The sequence below is a fragment of the Quercus suber genome, unplaced genomic scaffold (assembly GCF_002906115.3).
Source record: "Quercus suber isolate HL8 unplaced genomic scaffold, Cork oak 2.0 scaffold_333, whole genome shotgun sequence".
Lineage (NCBI taxonomy): Eukaryota > Viridiplantae > Streptophyta > Magnoliopsida > Fagales > Fagaceae > Quercus > Quercus suber.
This window is the reverse complement of record NW_027069786.1, coordinates 384,395-404,767: the sequence shown is the minus strand read 5'-3', so window position 1 is coordinate 404,767 and position 20,373 is coordinate 384,395. Positions and strand designations below refer to the sequence as shown.

At 36.2% G+C, this 20,373-nt stretch overlaps 2 protein-coding genes and 1 non-coding gene across 3 annotated transcripts; 1 reads left to right on the top strand and 2 right to left on the bottom strand.

Moving 5' to 3' along the window:
• Positions 1-2,426: 2,426 nt before the first annotated feature.
• On the bottom strand, positions 2,427-3,511 carry LOC111990031 (uncharacterized). The gene is made up of 2 exons (XR_010623429.1): positions 3,224-3,511; positions 2,427-3,152 (listed from the first exon to the last, which is right to left on the bottom strand). It is a non-coding gene; the product is annotated as an uncharacterized LOC111990031 (transcript).
• A 7,466-nt stretch (positions 3,512-10,977) lies between these two features.
• LOC111989922 (monothiol glutaredoxin-S17) lies at positions 10,978-14,815 on the top strand. The gene is made up of 3 exons (XM_024021709.2): positions 10,978-11,262; positions 11,944-12,018; positions 13,367-14,815. Exons 1-3 carry the CDS (start codon positions 11,092-11,094, stop codon positions 14,600-14,602), a joined length of 1,482 nt encoding a protein of 493 aa, XP_023877477.1. The 5' UTR covers positions 10,978-11,091; the 3' UTR covers positions 14,603-14,815.
• A 754-nt stretch (positions 14,816-15,569) lies between these two features.
• Positions 15,570-17,891, bottom strand: LOC111989686 (pentatricopeptide repeat-containing protein At4g21705, mitochondrial). Its single transcript, XM_024021474.2, has 2 exons — positions 17,575-17,891; positions 15,570-17,110 (listed from the first exon to the last, which is right to left on the bottom strand). Exons 1-2 carry the CDS (start codon positions 17,821-17,823, stop codon positions 15,872-15,874), a joined length of 1,488 nt encoding a protein of 495 aa, XP_023877242.1. The 5' UTR covers positions 17,824-17,891; the 3' UTR covers positions 15,570-15,871.
• Between the last annotated feature and the right edge of the window lie 2,482 nt (positions 17,892-20,373).

Here is a 20,373-nt window from a genome sequence, read left to right as displayed (position 1 = left end):
CATTTGATGTCCAGATATCGTACCCAAAATTCAAACTGCTTTCTCGGCCAAGACTCCATCTCGTTCCCCTCTTGAACACTTTCATACCCTTCTTCATGACCTTCCAAGTTTAAGAGCTAGGGAGGGAATTTTCATTGCTAGAGGAGATTCTTCTAGGAGACATGTACTTTTTCCTGATGAATTGAGCCCAAAGTGAGTCATTTTTTGAGTGAAATCTCCAATTATGCTTGGAGAGATAAGCCAAAATTTTGCCTTTTGCTATTTGAAGGCCAAGACCATCTTTCTCTGTAGGTTGTGTGATTTTCTCCCATCCCACCCAGTGCATCCTTCTCTTAGAATCACTAGTTCCCCATAGGAAGTTCCTATTAAGTCTATCAATATTATCCAAGATTCTACTTGGGAGGTAGGTTGTCTGCATCACATAAGTGGGGACAGCACTAACAGAGGCTTGGATAAGAACTTTTCGGCCAGCAAACGACAGAAGGTTGGCTTTCCAACCAGCTAGCTTCTAGTTTACCCGGTCCAGAACAAAGTTTAGGTCTTGGTTCGACGCTCTGACATGTCTAAGAGGAAAACCCAGGTAAGCTCCCAGCTTGGGAGTAGAATGAAAACCAAGAATATCATAAAATTCAGCTCTCTGGTCTTCGTCTATATTAGGAGAAAAATAAACTTTGGATTTGGTGGGGTTGATTTTATGGCTTGAAACCATACAAAATTCATTTAAAGCTTCCTTTACGCTCTCACAGTTCTTCTAGTTCACCTTAGCAAACAAAAGGAGGTTATCGGCAAAGAAAAGGTGGGAGAATGTCGGACCACTCTTTGAGGATTTCACGGGATTCCAGTACTTGTTATTGCATTTATCCTCTATAATTCTACCTAGAACTTACATGCAGAGGATGAATAGGTAAGAGGATAATGGGTCCCCTTGCCGAATGTCCCTTGATGGAAGGAAAGGTTCAAAAGCACCACCATTAAATAGGATTGAAGTAGAGGCTATAGTAACACAGCTCATTATAAGCTGGATAAGCTCTGAAGGGAAATTTGCTGCACACAAGGCTTCTCTTATAAAGGACCATTCCAATCTATTGTAGGCCTTCTCTAAATCAATCTTTATAACCATGTACCCCACTTTACTTTTTTTTTCTACTGATAGTGTGGATTATTTCCTAGGCAATAATCACATTATCTACTCCTTTCCTACCCAGAACAATTGCTAACTGGAAAAGAGAGATAAGGTTGTCTAGAAGCGGTCTAACTCTGGCCACAATAATCTTAGTAACAATCTTGTAGTCAAAGTTGCATAAACTAATAGGTCTAAAATTTCCAATGGTTTTCGGGCCTTTGGTTTTTGGAATGAGAGCAATATGAGTTTGATTGAGAGCTAAAGGAACTTTTCTATCATTGAAGATTTTTTTGATCTCCTTCGATACTGATTTACCAACCACCAACCAAAATCTTTGAAAAAATCCAGCGTGCAATCCGTCTGGACCAGGGGATTTGAAAGCCTTCATAGACCATAGAGCATTTTTTTATTTCCTCATCTGTCACCGGAAATGATAGGTAGTGACACTCGGATGAGGAGATTTGGGGACAACCCAAATTATCTGAGGCCACAGATAGAGGGGAAGAAAGTAACTCAATAGAGAAAAACTTGGAGAAGTAATTCCGAACATGCTCTATAACAGCAGGCAGGTCATTGATCTAGTCACCTTAGGTATTTTTAAGACCAAGGATTTTATTGTGCTTTCTTCTGATAAGTGTGGAGACGTGGTAGAAGGAGGTATTCCTATCACCTTGAATCATCCAATTGATTCAAGATTTGAGGGCCCATAACTCCTCTTCTTGGTTCAGTACATCCAATAGGTCAGCTTGGAGAAGTTTATCCAGGTTAATGAGATAATCCGATGGCCTCTCTGCCAAGGCTTTTTGAATGCCACCTAGTTGAGTAAGAATTCTTTTCTTTTTTGCAAAAATATTCCCAAAGTGTACCCGATTCCACTTCGTAACATTTCTAGAAAAGCTTGAGATGGAATCATACAAATCAGAATTATTGGACCAGGCATTTCGAACCACATTTGGCAGTGAGTTATTCGAGAGCCAAAAGCTTTGAAACCAGAAAGGCCTGTTGAGTCTGAGAGAGGATTGAGGTTCCAATTCTATCAACATAGGATAGTGGTTTGATGAGCATCTTGGGAGGTGAGTAAGCAAGAGCTTCAGGGTATAGAACACACCAACCGGGATTTACAAAAAATCTATCAAGTCTTTCTTGAATGAGAAAGCTTAGACCATGCTTGTTAGTCCACGTGTACCTTGGTCCTTGGAAGCCAAGGTTAGCCATGTTACACGTGTCAAGGCAGTCTTTGAATAGATTAGCTCTGTATAAACTAATCGGCCTACCTCCTAACTTTTCATCATTAGACAAAAGCTCATTAAAATCACCCGCAATAATCCAAGGCAAATTATAAGTGTTAGTAACAGTAGCTAAATTATTCCAGAGCATAAATCTTTCCCTAAGTCTTGGACTAGCATAAACAACAGTGAAAATCTAGTTAAGGGAAGAGGATTTTACGTTGACAAAGGTGTGGATTTCCTGCTGTGTGCTAGTGAGGTAAGTGACTTCAACTCTGTCAGGATCCCACAGAAGCCAAAGGCCACCCGCAAAGTCGATAGAATCGGTATAGAGTGCTCCTTGAAAAGGAAGCCTATCAGTAATATCCTGAGCTTTATCATTGCCAATGCGAGTCTCCATAACCACTATCATAGTTGGGTCGTGGTTGGCAACTAAATCACGGACACTTGATTGAAGGGAGGGCTTTAGTGCCCCTATACAATTCCAAATAATGATGTTCATCATAATTGAAATGAAAAAGGCAGTACTTTCATCATCAGCAGGCATGAGACACACCTCCTTCCTCGAACTCCATCCAATCTGGTTTTTCAATTTCTTGGAGAAGCCCCTCCTTGGAATGAGAAAGACACATTGTTGGGGCACTTCCATCATCATCTCTCTGACCCAAGATTGCAAGCTGACCTCGATCATGGAATGGCATATCTAGGTCAGTTTCGGTAAGCTTTTGCTCCCCATTACTAAGGTTGAGATAGGGAGGTTTATTAGCCACCTTCTTTCCGTCGGTATCCACCTTTGGTTGAATCTGCATGAGAACGGTATTAGAGATGGCTGAGATACAATCCTCCAAACTTCTAGACTTACTAATTTCTTTACCAGCTTGCCCAATTTGCAAATCCATCGATGTTGCTCCATCATTTTCCATCCTGGTTCCTCCACTATGACCACTCTTATCCTTACGGGCTTCACTAGAGAACTTGAAGTTGCTGTTGGTGGTTCCATTTGAGATGACCGAACTGCCTCTAAATTTAAAACTAGAAGGAAAAGAAGCATTGAATGAACTGGGCTGAACGGCGGAGGATGTGGATGCTGAAGCTTGAGTCTTATCCCTAGAAAAAACCTTGAGTGAATTACCTTTTTGTCCTTTAGATGGCTTTAAATTCCTCAGGCCTTTATCAGCATGATTAGTTGGGCCAGAACCTGAAGGTTCTACCTTATTGGGCTCCGGAGACCCACTGGCTTTCCTCTTTCCCTCTTTTGCGAGGCCCACTCCTGCTTTGAATAAAGGCACTGAATAGGGAAATTTGGACTCATTCACTGCTGCCTTTAGTGGCTCACCCCCACTACTTTTCTTGTTAATCCTATTTCCTTGCTTTTTACGTGTCATTATAAGCCAAGGGCCATACTTGTTTACATCCACCTATCCCGAGTGGGATTTGTCTCCATTATTCGAGACGTGGGCGTTATCTGTACTATTTTCCTGCTCATTCCCATTCACCTTGCATAGGTGTACGTTTTTGTCTTGATCCTTAGATGCTGGGCTTTTTATTGTGTAGTGGCAGGCCTCCTGGCAGTGACCAACTCGGTCGCAAAAGAAGCAAAGCTTGCTAATTCCCTCATATATCACTGCTTTATGGAAGCCGTCGATCAATAAAGTGTATATCAATGGTTTGTTGACGTCGACTTGCACACAAAGTCTTACGTATCGTCCCTTGGACTCTGTTGCTGTATGAGTGTCAATACGTAAAATTGTGCCAATGGCTTGTCCAATTTCATTGAGCGCCTTTGCATCATAATATTCAATGGGGAGCTTTGGAAGCCTTACCCAAACAGCAATCGATGCAATGTTCACCTCATCGGGATTGAAATTTGGCTCCCACAACCTTATAGCTAGAAAGTGCTCCCTTATAAACCAGGGGCCTTTCTTCAACACCATGTCATGATTTTCTCTACAGGAAAAATGGATAAGGAAAAGCTCACAACCCAGATTGACGCAGTCAAGTCTCCTTGTGGGCTTCCAGAGGGAATGAATCCTTAAGTGAAGGAAGTTAAAACCAACTGGTCTCCTATACACCTTAATGATGAGTGCATTGGTCCAGTTGGCTCTAATTTATTGCTTGGTTTCCCTAGAAAGGTTGACAGCAGCGAACCCTTCCCTGAAGACCTCTACTGATGCTTCCGATTCCATCTCGTTCTCAATGTATCCAGTGAAGTCAAATGCCTGTATATAGGCACCTGGTATTTCACCTATCAGCTTATCCTTGTGCTCCAAATGAAGCGAAAGAGCTATTCCCTTGCTGCCTAACATCAGTTGGAGGCTCAGGTGTGTGGGATTCCTTGGCTTTCTTAGTGCTTTGTCTTAGTTCTACTTCTTCTTCATGGGAGAGCCCTACGGAGCTCATACTCTCTGTTTCGTTACCTTGGATAAAGTTTGTGGCATGTTAAATGCTTTTTATGTAACATAAATTTATGCAACAGCTTTTTATTTATGTTGCATAAAAAGCAATTAACATGCCAATAACATGGCTAATATTTCATGATTTGGGCATTATCATAGTGATATTAGTACAAAGAAACCAATTTAATTGAGGTCAAAGTTGTTAAAAAAATAAATATCAAATTGATAGCTTTACAAAGTGATGGTGAACTAAAAATCGAACTCCCTCTAGTTCATCCATAGAGTCGTCCAGGACCAAAAAGATTAACCTAACAAAATAAGGCCGTTCATGGGTATTGAGCTCGTCCATCAGGGAAGCACTTGGATGACCCCTTAACACTTAGAAAATTTTTTGAATGGATTTATGTACGAAAGCTTATAATTCGGACCATGTTCTACTATTTTGAAGTATGAGCAAAATTCTTGTTCATCGCTATAACTTCCCACTAAGTTTTTAACTTCTAATGACAGTTGTAGAAGATAAGATTGAACATTCTAACTTCTATAGCAATTGTGGAAGTTAAGTCTGAACCTTCTAACTTCCATACACGTTGAGGAAATTACTAAACAAGTAATTACTCCAAAGCTCAATATATAAGGACTCATCCACATAAAATGAAAGTAAGTTTCCACTACTCCTAAAGTTGGAATTCTTGAGTTCTAGAGAGGAAAACTAACTTAAGCATCGGAGGGTTCTTGGCCAGTTCACCTTGATCACCTTTGATCTTGTCTTTCTTTCTTTTCAGGCCTTCCAAGCAATCACTAGCCCATTGAAGCCCGAAGCATTCAGCCTACTGATATTCTTTGCATCATTAGTTGGCGGTGCCTATGGGAAAAGTTAAATTTGTATTTTGCAATTTATCTTTCTTAGACAAAAGGTTGTATGGTCCGAACAAGGTCAATAGTCACTAGTCGAGGCCACCAGGAGAGTGGGAATGCTTCTAGCCACCCCAACCGCGCTCACCAGTTAGCACCTGTCATTCAACCACATTCCGTCTAACAAATACAGTCCATGGAAACCGCTATGGCAGAGCTGACCCGTCAGAATCAAGAACTGACCCAGGAGATCAACCAAAGGAGGCAACGTCATGAATGATGCACGGAAGGGCAAGCTTAAAGTCAAGAAGTTAGAGAAGAAGAAAATGTTGAGCGTCAGAACCACTCAAGGGATACCACTTCACGTAGGGTGCCACGCTTAGAGAGAGAAATGGATCCAATAAGGAGAGCCGTGGAAGAGATGAAGGAGAATATGAGAAGAACGAATCATGTAGATGATTTAGTTCATTGAATCAATTCCCCTTTTGTTAGCTTTCCATACAAAGTAAATTGTTTAGATTTTTATTGTTATTTTTTCTCTAAACTAATGGGCATATATTTTTTTATAATATTTCTATTCAGATATTTTGTATGCCAGGATCTTGAACATAACATATTGCAATTAAGTTGAATGATCCCATGCACTTATCCCTATTCAATTTAGGAAATACTATTGGATCAATTTTTTATTTATTTATTTTGTGTTGTATTTAGTAGAATTTCATGGAGAATGATTGTGAATTGATATTGTATATGTAATATCCAATAGTAATTTTCAAAATTATATACATAATAGCAGTGTAATGAGAAACTTAGAGTGGACTAATGGAGTCGCCACCTAGATTAGGTCTATGAATCATTGGGCCTTTTGGGCTCAATCACTTACACACATGAATCTACGTACCAGATTATGGGTCTAGAGTTTGGGTACGACTTGGGAAGGTGTTAGAAACCCAAGACCGCCTGGCTTGTGGGCCGGCCTCCATTATGTATTGCTAGGCCATATTTAATGAAAGAGTTTATTAAGAGAGTCCTAATTGTCAACCTAAATATACATCATGCACTTATGGAAAATAACACACACAACATGTTAAAGACCACAATATAAAAGGAAATAAATAAAACACAATCAAACAAAATAAATTGAAAATGGCAAGTTGACAATTAAAAAAAAAACACACAAGGAAATAATATCAAATAGACTAAACATGGCAAAAATACTAAAACAAACATGAAAAATAGTTAAAACTAAATAATTAACCTAAAATAGAGTCAAACAAAATAAAAGATTATGTGAAAAATGATTAAAACAAATAAAAACAAGATTTTACTCTAATCTGGATTCGGGGTGTGTGTGCATACTCAACTATGCTTATGTATGGTTGAACCACGCACACACATACTCAATGATGTGCATGCATCCTTTAACACAGATTCTAAAAAAATACATTTTTATAGATTTAATCAAACAATGATATAATATGTGAGGTCAAACAAGCATGTTAGAAACCCTAAAGAATAACTAACATAAAACATCAACATAAACAAATAAACATGAAAAAAAAAACAAATAATTAAACAAAACAACATAAATAAACATACTTGTTATACTTTACATGAAACCAAAATAACAAACCAAGGAGATCAAGAATAGATTATAAACAACCTAAAATCATATTAGAACATATCAAACATAATTAAAACATCAAACACAACAAATATAACAAATCGAGAAACTAATTCAAGAAAATCATGTGAACCATATTAAGCAAGGTGGTAAATCATGGAAAAGAGGCTCACCTTGCTTTAGAATCACAGATTTAATGCTATTTAATTGGCCCTTTAGTGCCTACAATCACAAAGGTTAGATGGAGAAGACAAAGATAATTAAAGAACACAATATTTGTTAGTAATTACAACTCAAGAACAAAATGTTTTGAAATGGTTTTTAGAAAACAATTTTGAAAACAAATTTTCTGCCTTAGAACTAACTAAAGAGAGGTTTTTGGATCATTAATAAATGTGCTAAGGGGCTGCCCTCCAGTTTTGAAAAGAGAAAAAAAGGTTTTAGAGAAAATGGAGGCCAAAAAATCACTCTCTTTAGCTAGGATTTTGATTGGAGGCATAAGATGAGTATTTACGAGTTAAAATTAGGGTTTTTGGGGCTTTTTAATTGTCTTTGGACATTCCAAGGGTCTATGGGCTAGCCTACATCAAAGCATAATGTTTTGGACCCTTAAAATGAAGTTTTAAATCCCAGAAAATCTGACTGCCTAGTTGACCCAACTTCAAATGGGCATAACTTACTCAATATAAGTCCAAATTAGGCAAAATTTGTGTTTATATTGAAGTCCAGGTTGTCTATTTCCAATGAAATAAACTTCACTCACAAATTCTTTGTAGATCCAAAATTATGATCAAAACAGTGAGAAAAAGTCATTTTTCAATATCGATTTCAAAGCGATTTGAGCACTTTTGAGTTGTGATTACTTCCAAACTATTGTGAACTCTTTAATTACCCTTGGTTGACATATATCAAGCTCATCATTTGAGCTGGGGACCAAAATTTATTAACGGGTACAAAATGTGGTGTCTATACTTAGCGTAACTAATATCATAAAAATTGCAAGAAAAAACTATTTTAGTACCTCCAAATATCCTGGTCGAATTAATATTTTATATGTTTTATAATTCAAGCTAATATCAATAGTACCACTACAATTCATAATTTTCGTGTATAAGCACGGGTTATATACTAGTAATAATAATGAAGGACCATGATAACCCTAATATAAAAGTGTTTTCAAAATATTATTATGCCAAATATTCATAAGGCATAATACACAATAAAATTTCACACCAAATTTTTTCTAAAACATCTATAATAATCAAAGTATCTCTATATTCTCCAAAAGTATCAAAATATGCTCAAGAATGTCAAAAATAACCTTAAAATGCCCAAAATATTACTAGAAACTCCAAAATTATCAAAACATCCCCAAAACTTCTTAAATGACCATAATACCCTCTAAATCTGCAATATGATCAAAATATTTCTAAATCATCAAATTGACTAAATGCTCTTGAAACACTCAAAATGATCAAAATGCCTCTAGAATACACAAAATACCATTGAAACCTCCACCAAAAAAAAAAAAAAAAAAAAAATAATACCATTGAAACCTCCACCAAAAAAAAAAAAAAAAAACTACCAAAACGTCTAAAATAATACAAATTACCATTGAAACCTAAAAATGACCAAATTATTCTTAAAACCACCAAAATGGAAAAATACCCCCTTTCAATACCCGCTAAGGTGTTATATATTTTATTTTAACTCACATCAAATACTAGAAAATATTTTCTGAAACATTTTCAAGAATGTAACAAAACACTGGAAATTAAAATGTTTTCCCAATAAATATTTGATGCTGAAGTGTTTTTCATTAAAAAAAAAAAATTTATGTTGAAAAAATCACTACCTTTAAATTTTTATTTTTATTTTTATTTTTCCCCCTCTATATAATTATACTTCACTTTCAGCAAACCAATAAATTAGTAAAAATTTAATCTAAACATACACTAAACTAGTCTTCATTCACTAGAAGAAGCAAAGAGACCAAAAACATTTATTTTATTATGATCGAATAATAAAATAAGTAATAAACCATCTGATGAACTAATATCACCTTGCATTCTCTTTGCCAGGATCCAACATCTCCAGGTGGTGCCAGTCCCACATAAGCACAGTTTGCAGAAATGCACTCATCACATAAAAACCTGGGCAAGGGCCATAAGAGATGAAATAAACCATATAAAAAAAAAAAATCCCCTATAGCCAGATAAGAGATGAAAATTTTAGTTCAGGATCAAATATAAAGAGTAAAGACAATCAGTAGATGTTTGATATTTCCAGCTGTTGTTCCCTTCCCAAGGGCAGGTCCTTACACATCTTCATTTTGGTGCAGTAGTAATAAACATAATAAAATAAATGTTTTTGGTCTCTTTGCTTCTTTGTGGTCTCTGTGTTTGATGAAAAGTGCGAGAATTGCAAAAAAGTTCATAACTTTTGTCAACAACTCGCCACGTGGTGAATTGCAAATAGTAGAGTTGTGAATTCCCATTTTACTTCGATCACTCATAGCTCATCACGTATACTTATTGAATTGTGGCAAAAGTTATGAACTTTTTTGTGGTAGTAGCATTTTTCATATGTGATTCATAATTGGCAAAACTCTTTTTGAGATTCAGATCTTTTAGATTTTTTAAGGTACTCTACAATAAAGAGTTCTTTAAATCCTCACATTTCTTTTGAAATAAATGGGTATGATGTTGCCATATCAACGATCCAAAAATACAAAATCATCAAAACATAAACAACACACTTTTATCTATCCTAAACATTGTGTCGTTGAACTTATAGTTTAACTTTTCTATGTTACTTTTCTTCTTCCATAATAATCACCAACACAAAAAGGCAAAAACAATCCTTGCCTCCGTTTATTAAATAAGAAATGAACCAGTAAAAGTTAAGGTACAGTCTCAAGCTAGAGCAAATCCTAATATTAGAGTCTATATTCAATAGTTGGATGGTTAAACTTAATCCTCCCAAAGATGAAACAGTAAATAAGAAAATTGCTTGATCAGCTCAATTGGGGAGGCAAACGTTTTGTACTGGTTTCAAAACCAATGCTGAAGATCTCAATCCAACAACTCCAGATGCAAGCTACCCTTCAAAAACCATCTGATGAAATATGATTGGATTTTTATTTGGTTTTCAAAAGAGAATTTTGAAGTAAATTGATTGGATTGTTAATTGTTTTTTAAAGATAAAAATATGGAGAAAAATGCTAAAGTTATTAATGATTAGTGTCTTTGAGTTGAAGGGTTTTTTTTTTAAAAAAAGAAAAAGTAATAGAGATAAGTTTATAAGATTTTAAAAAAAAAAAAAGAAAAAAAAAAGAAAGAAAGATAAAGTCTAGAAGTTGAACGGCATTTAGGATAGACATGAATGACTTTTTTGTGTTTTGATGATGTGGCAGCTGCTTGACCATTTAATTTAGAGGGAGGGTGATGATTTAAAAAACTCTATATTGCAGAGGACCCTAATAATTCTAGAGAATCTGACTCCATCTTATTGGGTTTGTGTTTGCAAATCGTGCTTTTGTGCTACACCAACGCTATTTCCAGCCAAGATGGTGGAACTGTCGTTTAGTCACAAACATTCAAAATGGCTTGCCGTTTTGGACCCTGAGGTTTCTGCCGTCGTTTAGGTCCATTAAAAATGCCACAGCCACAACTTGTAGTATTAGAAGAATCTGGAATAGTAACCGATCATTGATTAATAATAGTAGTATTATTTTCTCAGCTAAAAGTAAATCTTTTCTTAGGGGTTTCAAAAAACAAAAAAAACAAAAAAAAAAAAACTTCTCTTAGGGTTTGGGTTTGGGAGCTCTCTCTCTTTCTCTCTCTCTTTGTTTTCTGGGACAAAATGGGTGGGTCAGTGAAGGACGTGCAATCAAAGGCGGAGCTTGATAAAGTGGTGGCGAGTGGCGCAGCGGTTAGTGTACACTTCTGGGCGTCATGGTGCGAAGCTTCAAAGCCCATGGACGATGTCTTTTCCCACCTCTCCACTGATTTCCCTCATGCCCACTTTCTCAGGGTTCGTTTCTTTCGCTTTGAACCAAACATTAAATTTTCTTTTATTATCTGTCTCAATATTTTAGATAGTTTTGGTTTGGTCATTTATGTTCAAACTGAATGAATACACCAGTGAACACGAGTGATTTGATTTTAAGATAAGTAAACGAAAACAGACACACACACACTAAACTTACTTAAAATAACATTGGTACAAGTACTAAAATTTTTACATATTAATTAAGGAAGTAATCGAGAATATGATTTTGGATTTGAAACAAATATGAGTCCTACGAAAAACTTAAAATTGTGGTGTTACTGTTACAAGTTGAAAAAGTGACATGTCAATTAAGGAAGTCACTTAGAATATTATTTTGGATTTGATTCAAGTTAAAAAGGAACCCAAAAAAAAAAAAAAAAGCTGATGAAAAGGTTAAATGGTATTATTAGATGTTGTAGAAAGGTACCACATTAATTCGTTATGTATGGATGATGAGATCGGCCTAGTTCATCTGTTGATGATTCATGGCGGATCCCAAAGTTTTAGGACTAAGGCTTGTTGTCATTGTCATATTTTTGCTTGTCAATTCATCTCATTTTATTTGTTTGTTTTTTTTTTTTTTTGGTTGAAATTTATACCTTCTGCTTGTCAATTTCTCTCCTTTTATTAATTTCTTGGAAATTTTGGGTAAAACTATTGTAGGTTGAAGCTGAAGAGCAACCTGAGATATCTGAAGCTTATGCAGTTTCTGCTGTGCCTTATTTCGTTTTCTTCAAGGTTTGTTTAATGAGAATTTCCTAGTTACTATTTTATTGGGTTGGGTTTATTATGGAGATGCTGTGGTGTTTAATGGTTGAAAAACTATAGAATTTGAAAATTAATTGATGTGAAATTTGGATTGCATTCCAACTGCTAGCATATTAGGTTACACTTGACAATAGTATGTATTGGTACCAGGTACAGTAGTATCAATGATTATGCTTTTTGGTAGTCTCCCCTATACAGTTTTGCAACTACTGTTTGTGAGAGTTATTTTTTGGTGTCAAGGGATGGTGCCACCGTATTGGTGTGTATGAAAATAATTTGGTGGTAATTTGTCAAATATTATATTCTAAATTTCTAATAGGAAGATTTTAATTTTTTTTTTTTTTTTGAGAAATGAGTAAAAAGTATATATGTCTGCATAATTTTAGTGTCTTAATTTGCAATAAGACTTTGAGCTTGTTAACATTGATGAAAAAGGAGAGGAGAATTATTGGTGAGTATATGATGATACAAGTAGTTATATAGGTTTTAGATGGATTGGAAGTAGACTAGCAACAAAAATGTTGAATTGCATGATTTGAGGAAGAGGGAACAGTGGATCAAGACATTTACTTGGCACTAATATTGTTTATAAGGTTAATGTCATCACTTCTATCAACTTGAGTGACAACCTATTACAAATGGAATCTAATGTTTAATGGAAGTATTAGAAAGTGAGATGCCATGATATAATGAAGTGATGCACTATATCCTAACTTGCAGAAATTTTTTGAGTGTTTTGGAACTACTAAACGGTCCATTTGGGTATGGTAGTAGACTTAAAATTCTCAAAAAATGCTCAAATAGATCTTGAAATTTGCATATTTATGTTGTAACTTTAGTGGCATCTCGTTATAAATTTTTATAACTATTGACCCATGAAGTGAATTAAATAATTATGTTGGTAAGTTTTACATGCTACCCTTGAACTTGTGACCTCACCCTCACCCCATACTTTTGGAATAATTGCATTTGAGCCAAGGCTTATCTATCACCTTTTTGTGTGTGATTAGGATCATTTGTTACATTTGGGTTCTGTTTTATGGGTGGTTTTTTTTCCATGTTTTCCCTTTAATAATTATCGAAGTTTGCGAGGGTTTTTTTTGGGGAGGGGGTTTTGAAAGATCTTATTATAACTTGTTTTAGATACTCAAACTAGGATGGGATTTGGAAATTTATAATTTGATTTTGTACTTTGGTAATTGTATAAATTTGAAACCACTGCATCTAAATACTTGACCCATCTCTTCCCCCTCCCCCTTAGAATATTCTTCTTTTGGTGAATCCTTGATTTTTATAAAAAATTTACTTTCTTTGTCAGGATGGTAAGTCTGTAGATACATTGGAGGGTGCAAATCCATCTAGTTTGGCCAACAAAGTTGCTAAAGTTTCTGGGTCTGTTAACCCTGGAGAACCTGCTGCGCCTGCCAGCCTTGGGATGGCTGCAGGACCTACCGTCCTTGAAACAGTCAAAGAGTTTGCTAAAGAAAATGATTCTTCAGAACTTAAAAATCAAGTGCAACCTGGTGATGCATTGAAAAAGCGACTCCAGCAACTAGTTGACTCTCACCCAGTCATCCTATTCATGAAAGGAAACCCTGAAGAGCCAAGATGTGGGTTTAGCCAAAAAGTTGTTGATATTTTGAAGAAGGAAAAAGTTAAATTTGGAAGCTTTGATATCCTAGCTGACAATGAGGTTCGTGAAGGGTTGAAAAAATTCTCTAACTGGCCAACGTATCCTCAGCTCTATTGCAAAGGAGAGCTTCTTGGTGGGTGTGATATAGTAGTTGCAATGCATGAGAGTGGTGAATTACAACAAGTTTTCAAGGATCATGGGATTGACACTAATGACACTAATGCGTCTAATGAGACAAGAGTAAGTGAACCTGGAAGTGGAAAGGGTGGCATCTCTGATTCCACTGGACTAAGTTCTAACCTAACCTCTCGGATTGCAAGCCTGATCAATTCAAGCCCAGTTATGCTGTTTATGAAGGGAAAACCAGATGAACCCAAGTGTGGTTTCAGTCGCAAGGTAGTTGAAATCCTTCAACAAGAAAAGGTGGAGTTTGGGAGTTTTGATATTCTTTCCGATGAAGAAATCCGTCAAGGGCTCAAAGTTTATTCAAATTGGTCTAGTTACCCTCAACTATATATAGGGGCTGAACTCATTGGTGGATCAGACATTGTGTTGGAAATGCAGAAAAGTGGGGAATTGAAGAAGGTGTTAGCTGAGAAAGGTATTGGTCAAAAGGAGTCTTTTGAAGATCGTTTAAGGAAATTAATCAGTTCTTCACCTGTGATGCTCTTTATGAAGGGTACCCCGGATGCTCCTAGGTGTGGATTCAGTTCCAAAGTTGTAAATGCCCTACAGGAGGATGGTGTAAGTTTTGGGTCCTTCGATATATTAAATGATGAGGAAGTGAGACAGGGGTTAAAGGTATTCTCCAATTGGCCTACTTTTCCTCAGCTTTACTATAAAGGTGAGCTAATAGGTGGATGTGACATTGTAATGGAGCTGCGCAACAATGGAGAGCTAAAATCTACTCTATCTGAGTAGGGTTGTGATTTTATCGAATAATTCGGGACATCTTTTTGAAGCCAATTTACATGCGTCAGAAGTGTGTCTATTGACATTATAGATGTTTTAAATGTTTTGCTTTATATACAAATATGATTTATGTTATGATATTTTACTATGGTTTTGGGGTATATTTAATGTTTGTGAAACTCCTGCGTTAATAATTTTGACGACGCCATGTTTTTTTTGCAAGACTCCCTCTCTCTGTCTCTCCTTGTCAGGATTTACATGCTTCGGAATAGGTTGCATACGAACACTTCCTCCCTCTCCCTCCAACAAATAGGAATGTATAAATTGCCATGTTCTTATTAACGAGAGGATTCTCAAATCTGGAAATTTCCTCTTCTTTTTTGATTTCAAAATCTTGATGGCTTTTGTGAGCATCTGAGAAACAATTCATGGGATACTTAAAAATAAAATAAAATAAAATAAATGAAACGATAGCCATGGAATGGGACGCAATTAGATGTTGCTTCAGTGTGCCAAAATCTGTATCCACTAGAACCATTGGACCCAAAAAGCTGCCTTTTTCCTTTGGGGATTTGCTGCTGGATAATTTGTTAATTGTGCCAAATTCAATCTCTCTCGTGTGATATTTCTGCCTATTTTAAGCCTTTGGCCATGGCTAAATTGCTGGCAAACAGGTTAAAAGAGATCTCTCCTATACCAGCTTGAGCATACAAATAAGGAGGCCAATAGAGCCTGGTATCCTGCTAAAAAATCTTTAGCTTACAATATGGACTTCTTACCTTCTCTCCAACTTCTTGCAAATTAGTATCTTGTAAGGCCATCATATGTAATGCTTTCCTCACACACCTATGAGGCACATATATATTGTGTATTTATGTGTGTGTATATATATATTATTTTTTATTTTAATTGTTTTTGGTGTAGACCATTTCAATTCATCACATTATTATTGTTTTCATTTTAAGGGGGGAAAACAAAAAACCAAAAAAGAGGTGAATTACAATGGTACAGACTACAGAGTACATCAATGACTGCATATTTTTTCATTTATTTAAATTTAGTTGGTCAGGAGACTGCATAGTTAAAAATGGCACTTTCAAGTGAGCACAAATCAGGAAGCACAATACGATCCTAATAATTCGAAAAGATTTGTTGTTTTGTAATTCCTCCAAGGAGCAGCAATGCCGTGATATAACCCTGACCTCTTTTGAGCAATGAACGGCCTTTCAAAGCAAAATTAGCCACTAAAGGACATAGAATGGGTTAAAAAATAAAATTTTAGGTCTGCCTCATGTCAAGCATTTTCTGTGTCTCCTCATCTTTGCCTATCTTATCGGTTTTCATGCGGTGCAGAAGTTCATCCACTTCTTTACCGTCTCTTATATTGGCTTTGATTAAAGCATGGTACATCTGTCTGTTCACTGGGATGACAGTCCTCAGTGAGCTCACAAAAGCTTCCACATCTGCAATGGTGCCTTTATCACCAAGCCAAGACAGTATCCCTGTGATCACCTTCAGGTTGGGTTTCCATCCTTTCTTCTCCACGTTTAGAGACAAGGCTGCTTTCAAGCATTCCAGAGCTCTCTCCATCTCACCCTTATCCAGGTATTTAGCTGCCACTATGCTCCAACTGTTAGGAGTGGTGGCCTTTCCTTTCTCCATCAAGTCTTCAAGAATTGCTTCTGCTTTCTCACATAAACCTTTTTCAGAATACCCAATAATGACAGTATTGGGTACTCGAAAATCGTAACAGTTACCAGATGATTCCCACTCCTTTAGTACATTCTCAGCGTCTTCAAGCTCACCAAGCCTCACAAGAGACTCTAGCATGTTGATAAAATCCCTGTTTATGCATCTCTTACAATCACTTTTCTCCAGACCCCATAATCTCAAGACCTCGTCCTTCTTCCCTATACTAGAATAAAGTGAGATTAGATGGTTGTAGCCAAGCCCATCTTTCTTATCTAGCTTCTTTTCTGCATTCTCCAGGGCATCAATCGCCTTATTGGTTAGGCCAGCTTTTATGTAGAAATTAGCAGCTACAGTGTAAGTGTTCCAATCCATGACAATATGAGGTTGGCACTCCATCTCTTTTAAAATCTTCTCCATTCTCTCAAGATCAGATCTTACACCATAAGAATTGATGCAGATTCTGTAGCTGAAATTGTCAGGGGAAACATTTTTCTCCTTCATCTCCATTAGCACATCTGGAACTTTCTCGTGCTGGCCAACGTTTGTGTATAGACACATAATGTCATTGTAAGTGAGAGGCGATGAAACAAAACCCATCTCCTTCATTTTCTGCAAATGGGAAAGGGACTTCTCAATTTGGCGCTGGCGGACGTAGCAATTCAATAGAGCACCATACGTCTTATCAGTCTTGTCTTGATCCTTCAACTTATTAAAATAACTTTCTGCAGAATGAAATCCATGAACCTTACCGATGAGATCCAACTGCACCGCATGTTCACTCGGCGAAAAAATACATATACCCTTTTTATTCATCCACTCAGATACCTGCACCACAAAGTTGGAGATTAGGAACAAATCACTCACAGCAAAATTCTTAATATTATAAGTACATTAACTAATCCAATCTTAGCAAAATCAACTACTCTACTGAAATTCCTTTCCAACGATTTATATACGCAAAATCAATTACTGAATATGATTCTCCCCATTTCAAGCGAAATGAAGACAGTCAATTTTACAGTTTTAAGTATTATTTCTTGTATCTTATAGTGTATGATAACCCACAATTTAAAGTTTTGGATGATTTATAATATTTAATCTGAACCATGAAATGTATCCATAAACAAATTAAAAGAAGCTATTAAACTAGAAATCCATCCATACCACTTAATAATATGCAACTAAGATAGTAAATGAAACTTAATTTTCATTTCCATTTGCCACATAAACATGCATTATCGTCAGAGACAAAACCAAAAGCATTCAGCGAATTTAGAGAAATTACAAACCTGGAGGGCCTGAGTGAACCTCTTTCGCTTGCGAAGATCGTGAACGATTCGCTGAAGCTCGGCGACTCGGAGCTTGTTACCATTGTGGACCCAATCATCGAGCTCTGGTACCACGCTTGTCTTAGGATTTCCGAGGGGACTGATTTTGGAGTACAGACTAGGCTTGTGGGTTCGAGTTCTACTAGTGTAGTACGATCTTCTTGCAATCGCAATTTGGATTAGGGTTTTGGTGAAGAGCTTCGGATCCATTTAGGAAAACAGCTTTTGCGAGTGTTTTACTTGGAATGGAATTTGGGAGAGCAAAGAATAGAAATAAAATGGGAGAGTAGGGTTTAAGGTTTTGGATAAATGGGCTTCCATGTTGGGCTCATTCAGATATGGGCTTCGAATTGGGTTCCGTCACTAATGTGTAGAAATAAATTTTATAGAGTTTTAGGGTCCGTTTGGTTTGGTTGAAGTAAAAGAGAGATGACAGAAAAAATAGGAGAGAAAAGTGGAGATAAATGATTTTATGGGTGTTTAGTTGGAGAAAAGAGGAAGATGAAAAATTGGTGGGGTCTAGGTGATTTCTTTCCTATCTCCCCAATAAGGAAAGAAAATAGAAGGGAGAAGAATAGTTGCAATCAATGACTAAACTACCCATCCTTCTCCATGTAAACTTTTTTTTTGTTGAGAAAATTCCAACTTATGACATTCGCTTCTAATGATAACTTTTTATCATCAGATCAAAATACCAATTGATTTTTGATGTAGGCGAGGGTTAAACCTTGGATCTCTTGTTGACTTGGTTGCCTTTTTTTTTCTTTTTTTCTTTTTTTTTTTTGGTTTAACAATATGTGAATTTTTTTTTTTTTTTTTTTACTTTTTTTTTCTTGGGCATAATTTTTTTTTTGGTTTAACAATATGTGAATTTTTTTTTTTTTTTTACTTTTTTTTTCTTGGGCATAATTTTTCATTTTTAATTAATTTGTGTGATTGGTTTTTTTTTTGGTTGTTTGACACTTTTTTGTTTTAATTGGGCATCATTTTTTAATAAGGGTATATGAGAAAATTTATATAAACTCTTTTTTTTTCATCCCTCCACTATTCTACTCCAACCAAACAAATATAAGGGAAACTAAAATCTTTTCTATCCTCCCACTTTTTTTTTTATCTCCTCTCCATTTTCTATCCTCCTATTGGACTCACAACTAAAATTCTTGCATTACATGACTCTTTTTAAGAGTCATATGACATGCAAAATAATATACATGAATAGTCTTATATAATTTGCCACGTAATAGGTTGAAAAAGATAACTCCCAAATAATTTGGAGTCAAACTTTGTCCTTTGCAAATTGCTAATATGGTTTAATGACAAATAATTTTTTTTTAACTTTAAAATACATGGTTAATCTATAAAATTTACTTATTAAATATTGTGGGAAAATAGGATTCAAACACAGCGTAGAGCCCATGGGCCCAGTCCGAGGATGGGTAAAGGCCAATTCGGCATCAATTCGAACCCGACACGTGGGTTAAGTCTGAGGAAGGAAGACATAGAGACCACGCTATTAGGACATATATGATTCGCTTGTTAGGAACATATGTCTGTTAGGAACATATGTCACTACTTTATGTAATTGGCTAATTTTTTGACAAAATGCACTTTACTTGTATTTGGGTAGATCTAGGATGTGTTTAATACTTCAAGAAACTTTGTTTCAAGATCAAGTGTTAAAACCATGCAAATCTGTCCAAGATTCAAGCTGAAGAAGTGCCTGTTATTAAAGCTTGACAGCTAGCCATTTATCGAGCTTAAGAAGCTGTTCCAGCCCCATGGCTTGACAGCTGCTCGATAGTAGCTCGACAGATAGGGTATCTGTCGAAGTTTATGAAAAACAAAATTTCAGTTTTGTTTTGACTCTAATTCGTGTTTATTTGTTTGGGCTTTTTTTTTCCTCATAACCCTAGACATATAAAAAGATTATTTTAAAGGCTATCAAAGAGGACACAAGTTGCACAAGTATTGAGCAAAGTTTGTTCAAGCAAATTGTGACCTGAGACAAAGTTTCGCCTTAATTCATAATTCTTGTAGAAGTTGCTGTGTTTGTGCACTATATGGTTTTGTAACCAAGCATCTTCTTGATCTTCATCATGGATGAACTGAAAAGCTTTGCAACCAACAACTTTTTCTAGTTCGTGATTGAAGTCACATACTGGGATCCGCGCAATTGGTTAGTCACGTACTAGAAGCCGTGCATCAAAAAAAGAAATTGTCACTACAAAACAAGTCCAATTGGGTATTGGGGTAACGGTTCAATTGTAGGTTGGTATAAGGTACTGTGATTCCTTTACTTGTAACCGCTTGTTGTGATAATAGTAGAGTTTCAAGAATGGTGACCTTAAATTCACCCGGTGGGGTTTTTGCTGTGTAGGTTTTTCCCATTCGTAAACAAATCACCATGTCAATTTATTTTTCGCTGCATACTTATTTTATTAGTGATTTGTTTGTGCTATCATGCGTTTGCATGTTAATCTGATTAACTAATAAACTTGACTAATTGGTCAATTAATTCATTACAATGGGTCAATACGTTTTTGGCCTATCGCACGCTAATCTAGACTTGACATGTGGACTAAGGTTTGAGGATGGAGAATGAGTAGACCCATCATCCGAGGAGCCCAAGGAATGAATGCACCTTGGGAATGCCTTAGTTGGCCACCTACACCAAAAGACAGGTACTATGGAAGACATCAAAGACGTGCAAGTAAAGAAGAGAGGAAATATCTAGAGAAGGTAGCATCACCTCCACATTCA

What these genes read in the sequence shown, in the direction of transcription:
- LOC111989686 (XM_024021474.2), bottom strand. Translation starts at nt 17,823, where the DNA reads ATGGATCCGAAGCTCTTCACCAAAACCCTAATCCAAATTGCGATTGCA. An exon ending in GGTTCACTCAGGCCCTCCAG is followed by an intron (nt 17,111 to 17,574) that starts GTTTGTAATTTC and finishes TTTGTGGTGCAG; the next exon opens with GTATCTGAGTGGATGAATAA.
- LOC111989922 (XM_024021709.2), top strand. Translation starts at nt 11,092, where the DNA reads ATGGGTGGGTCAGTGAAGGACGTGCAATCAAAGGCGGAGCTTGATAAA. An exon ending in CTCATGCCCACTTTCTCAGG is followed by an intron (nt 11,263 to 11,943) that starts GTTCGTTTCTTT and finishes AAACTATTGTAG; the next exon opens with GTTGAAGCTGAAGAGCAACC. An exon ending in CTTATTTCGTTTTCTTCAAG is followed by an intron (nt 12,019 to 13,366) that starts GTTTGTTTAATG and finishes TTTCTTTGTCAG; the next exon opens with GATGGTAAGTCTGTAGATAC.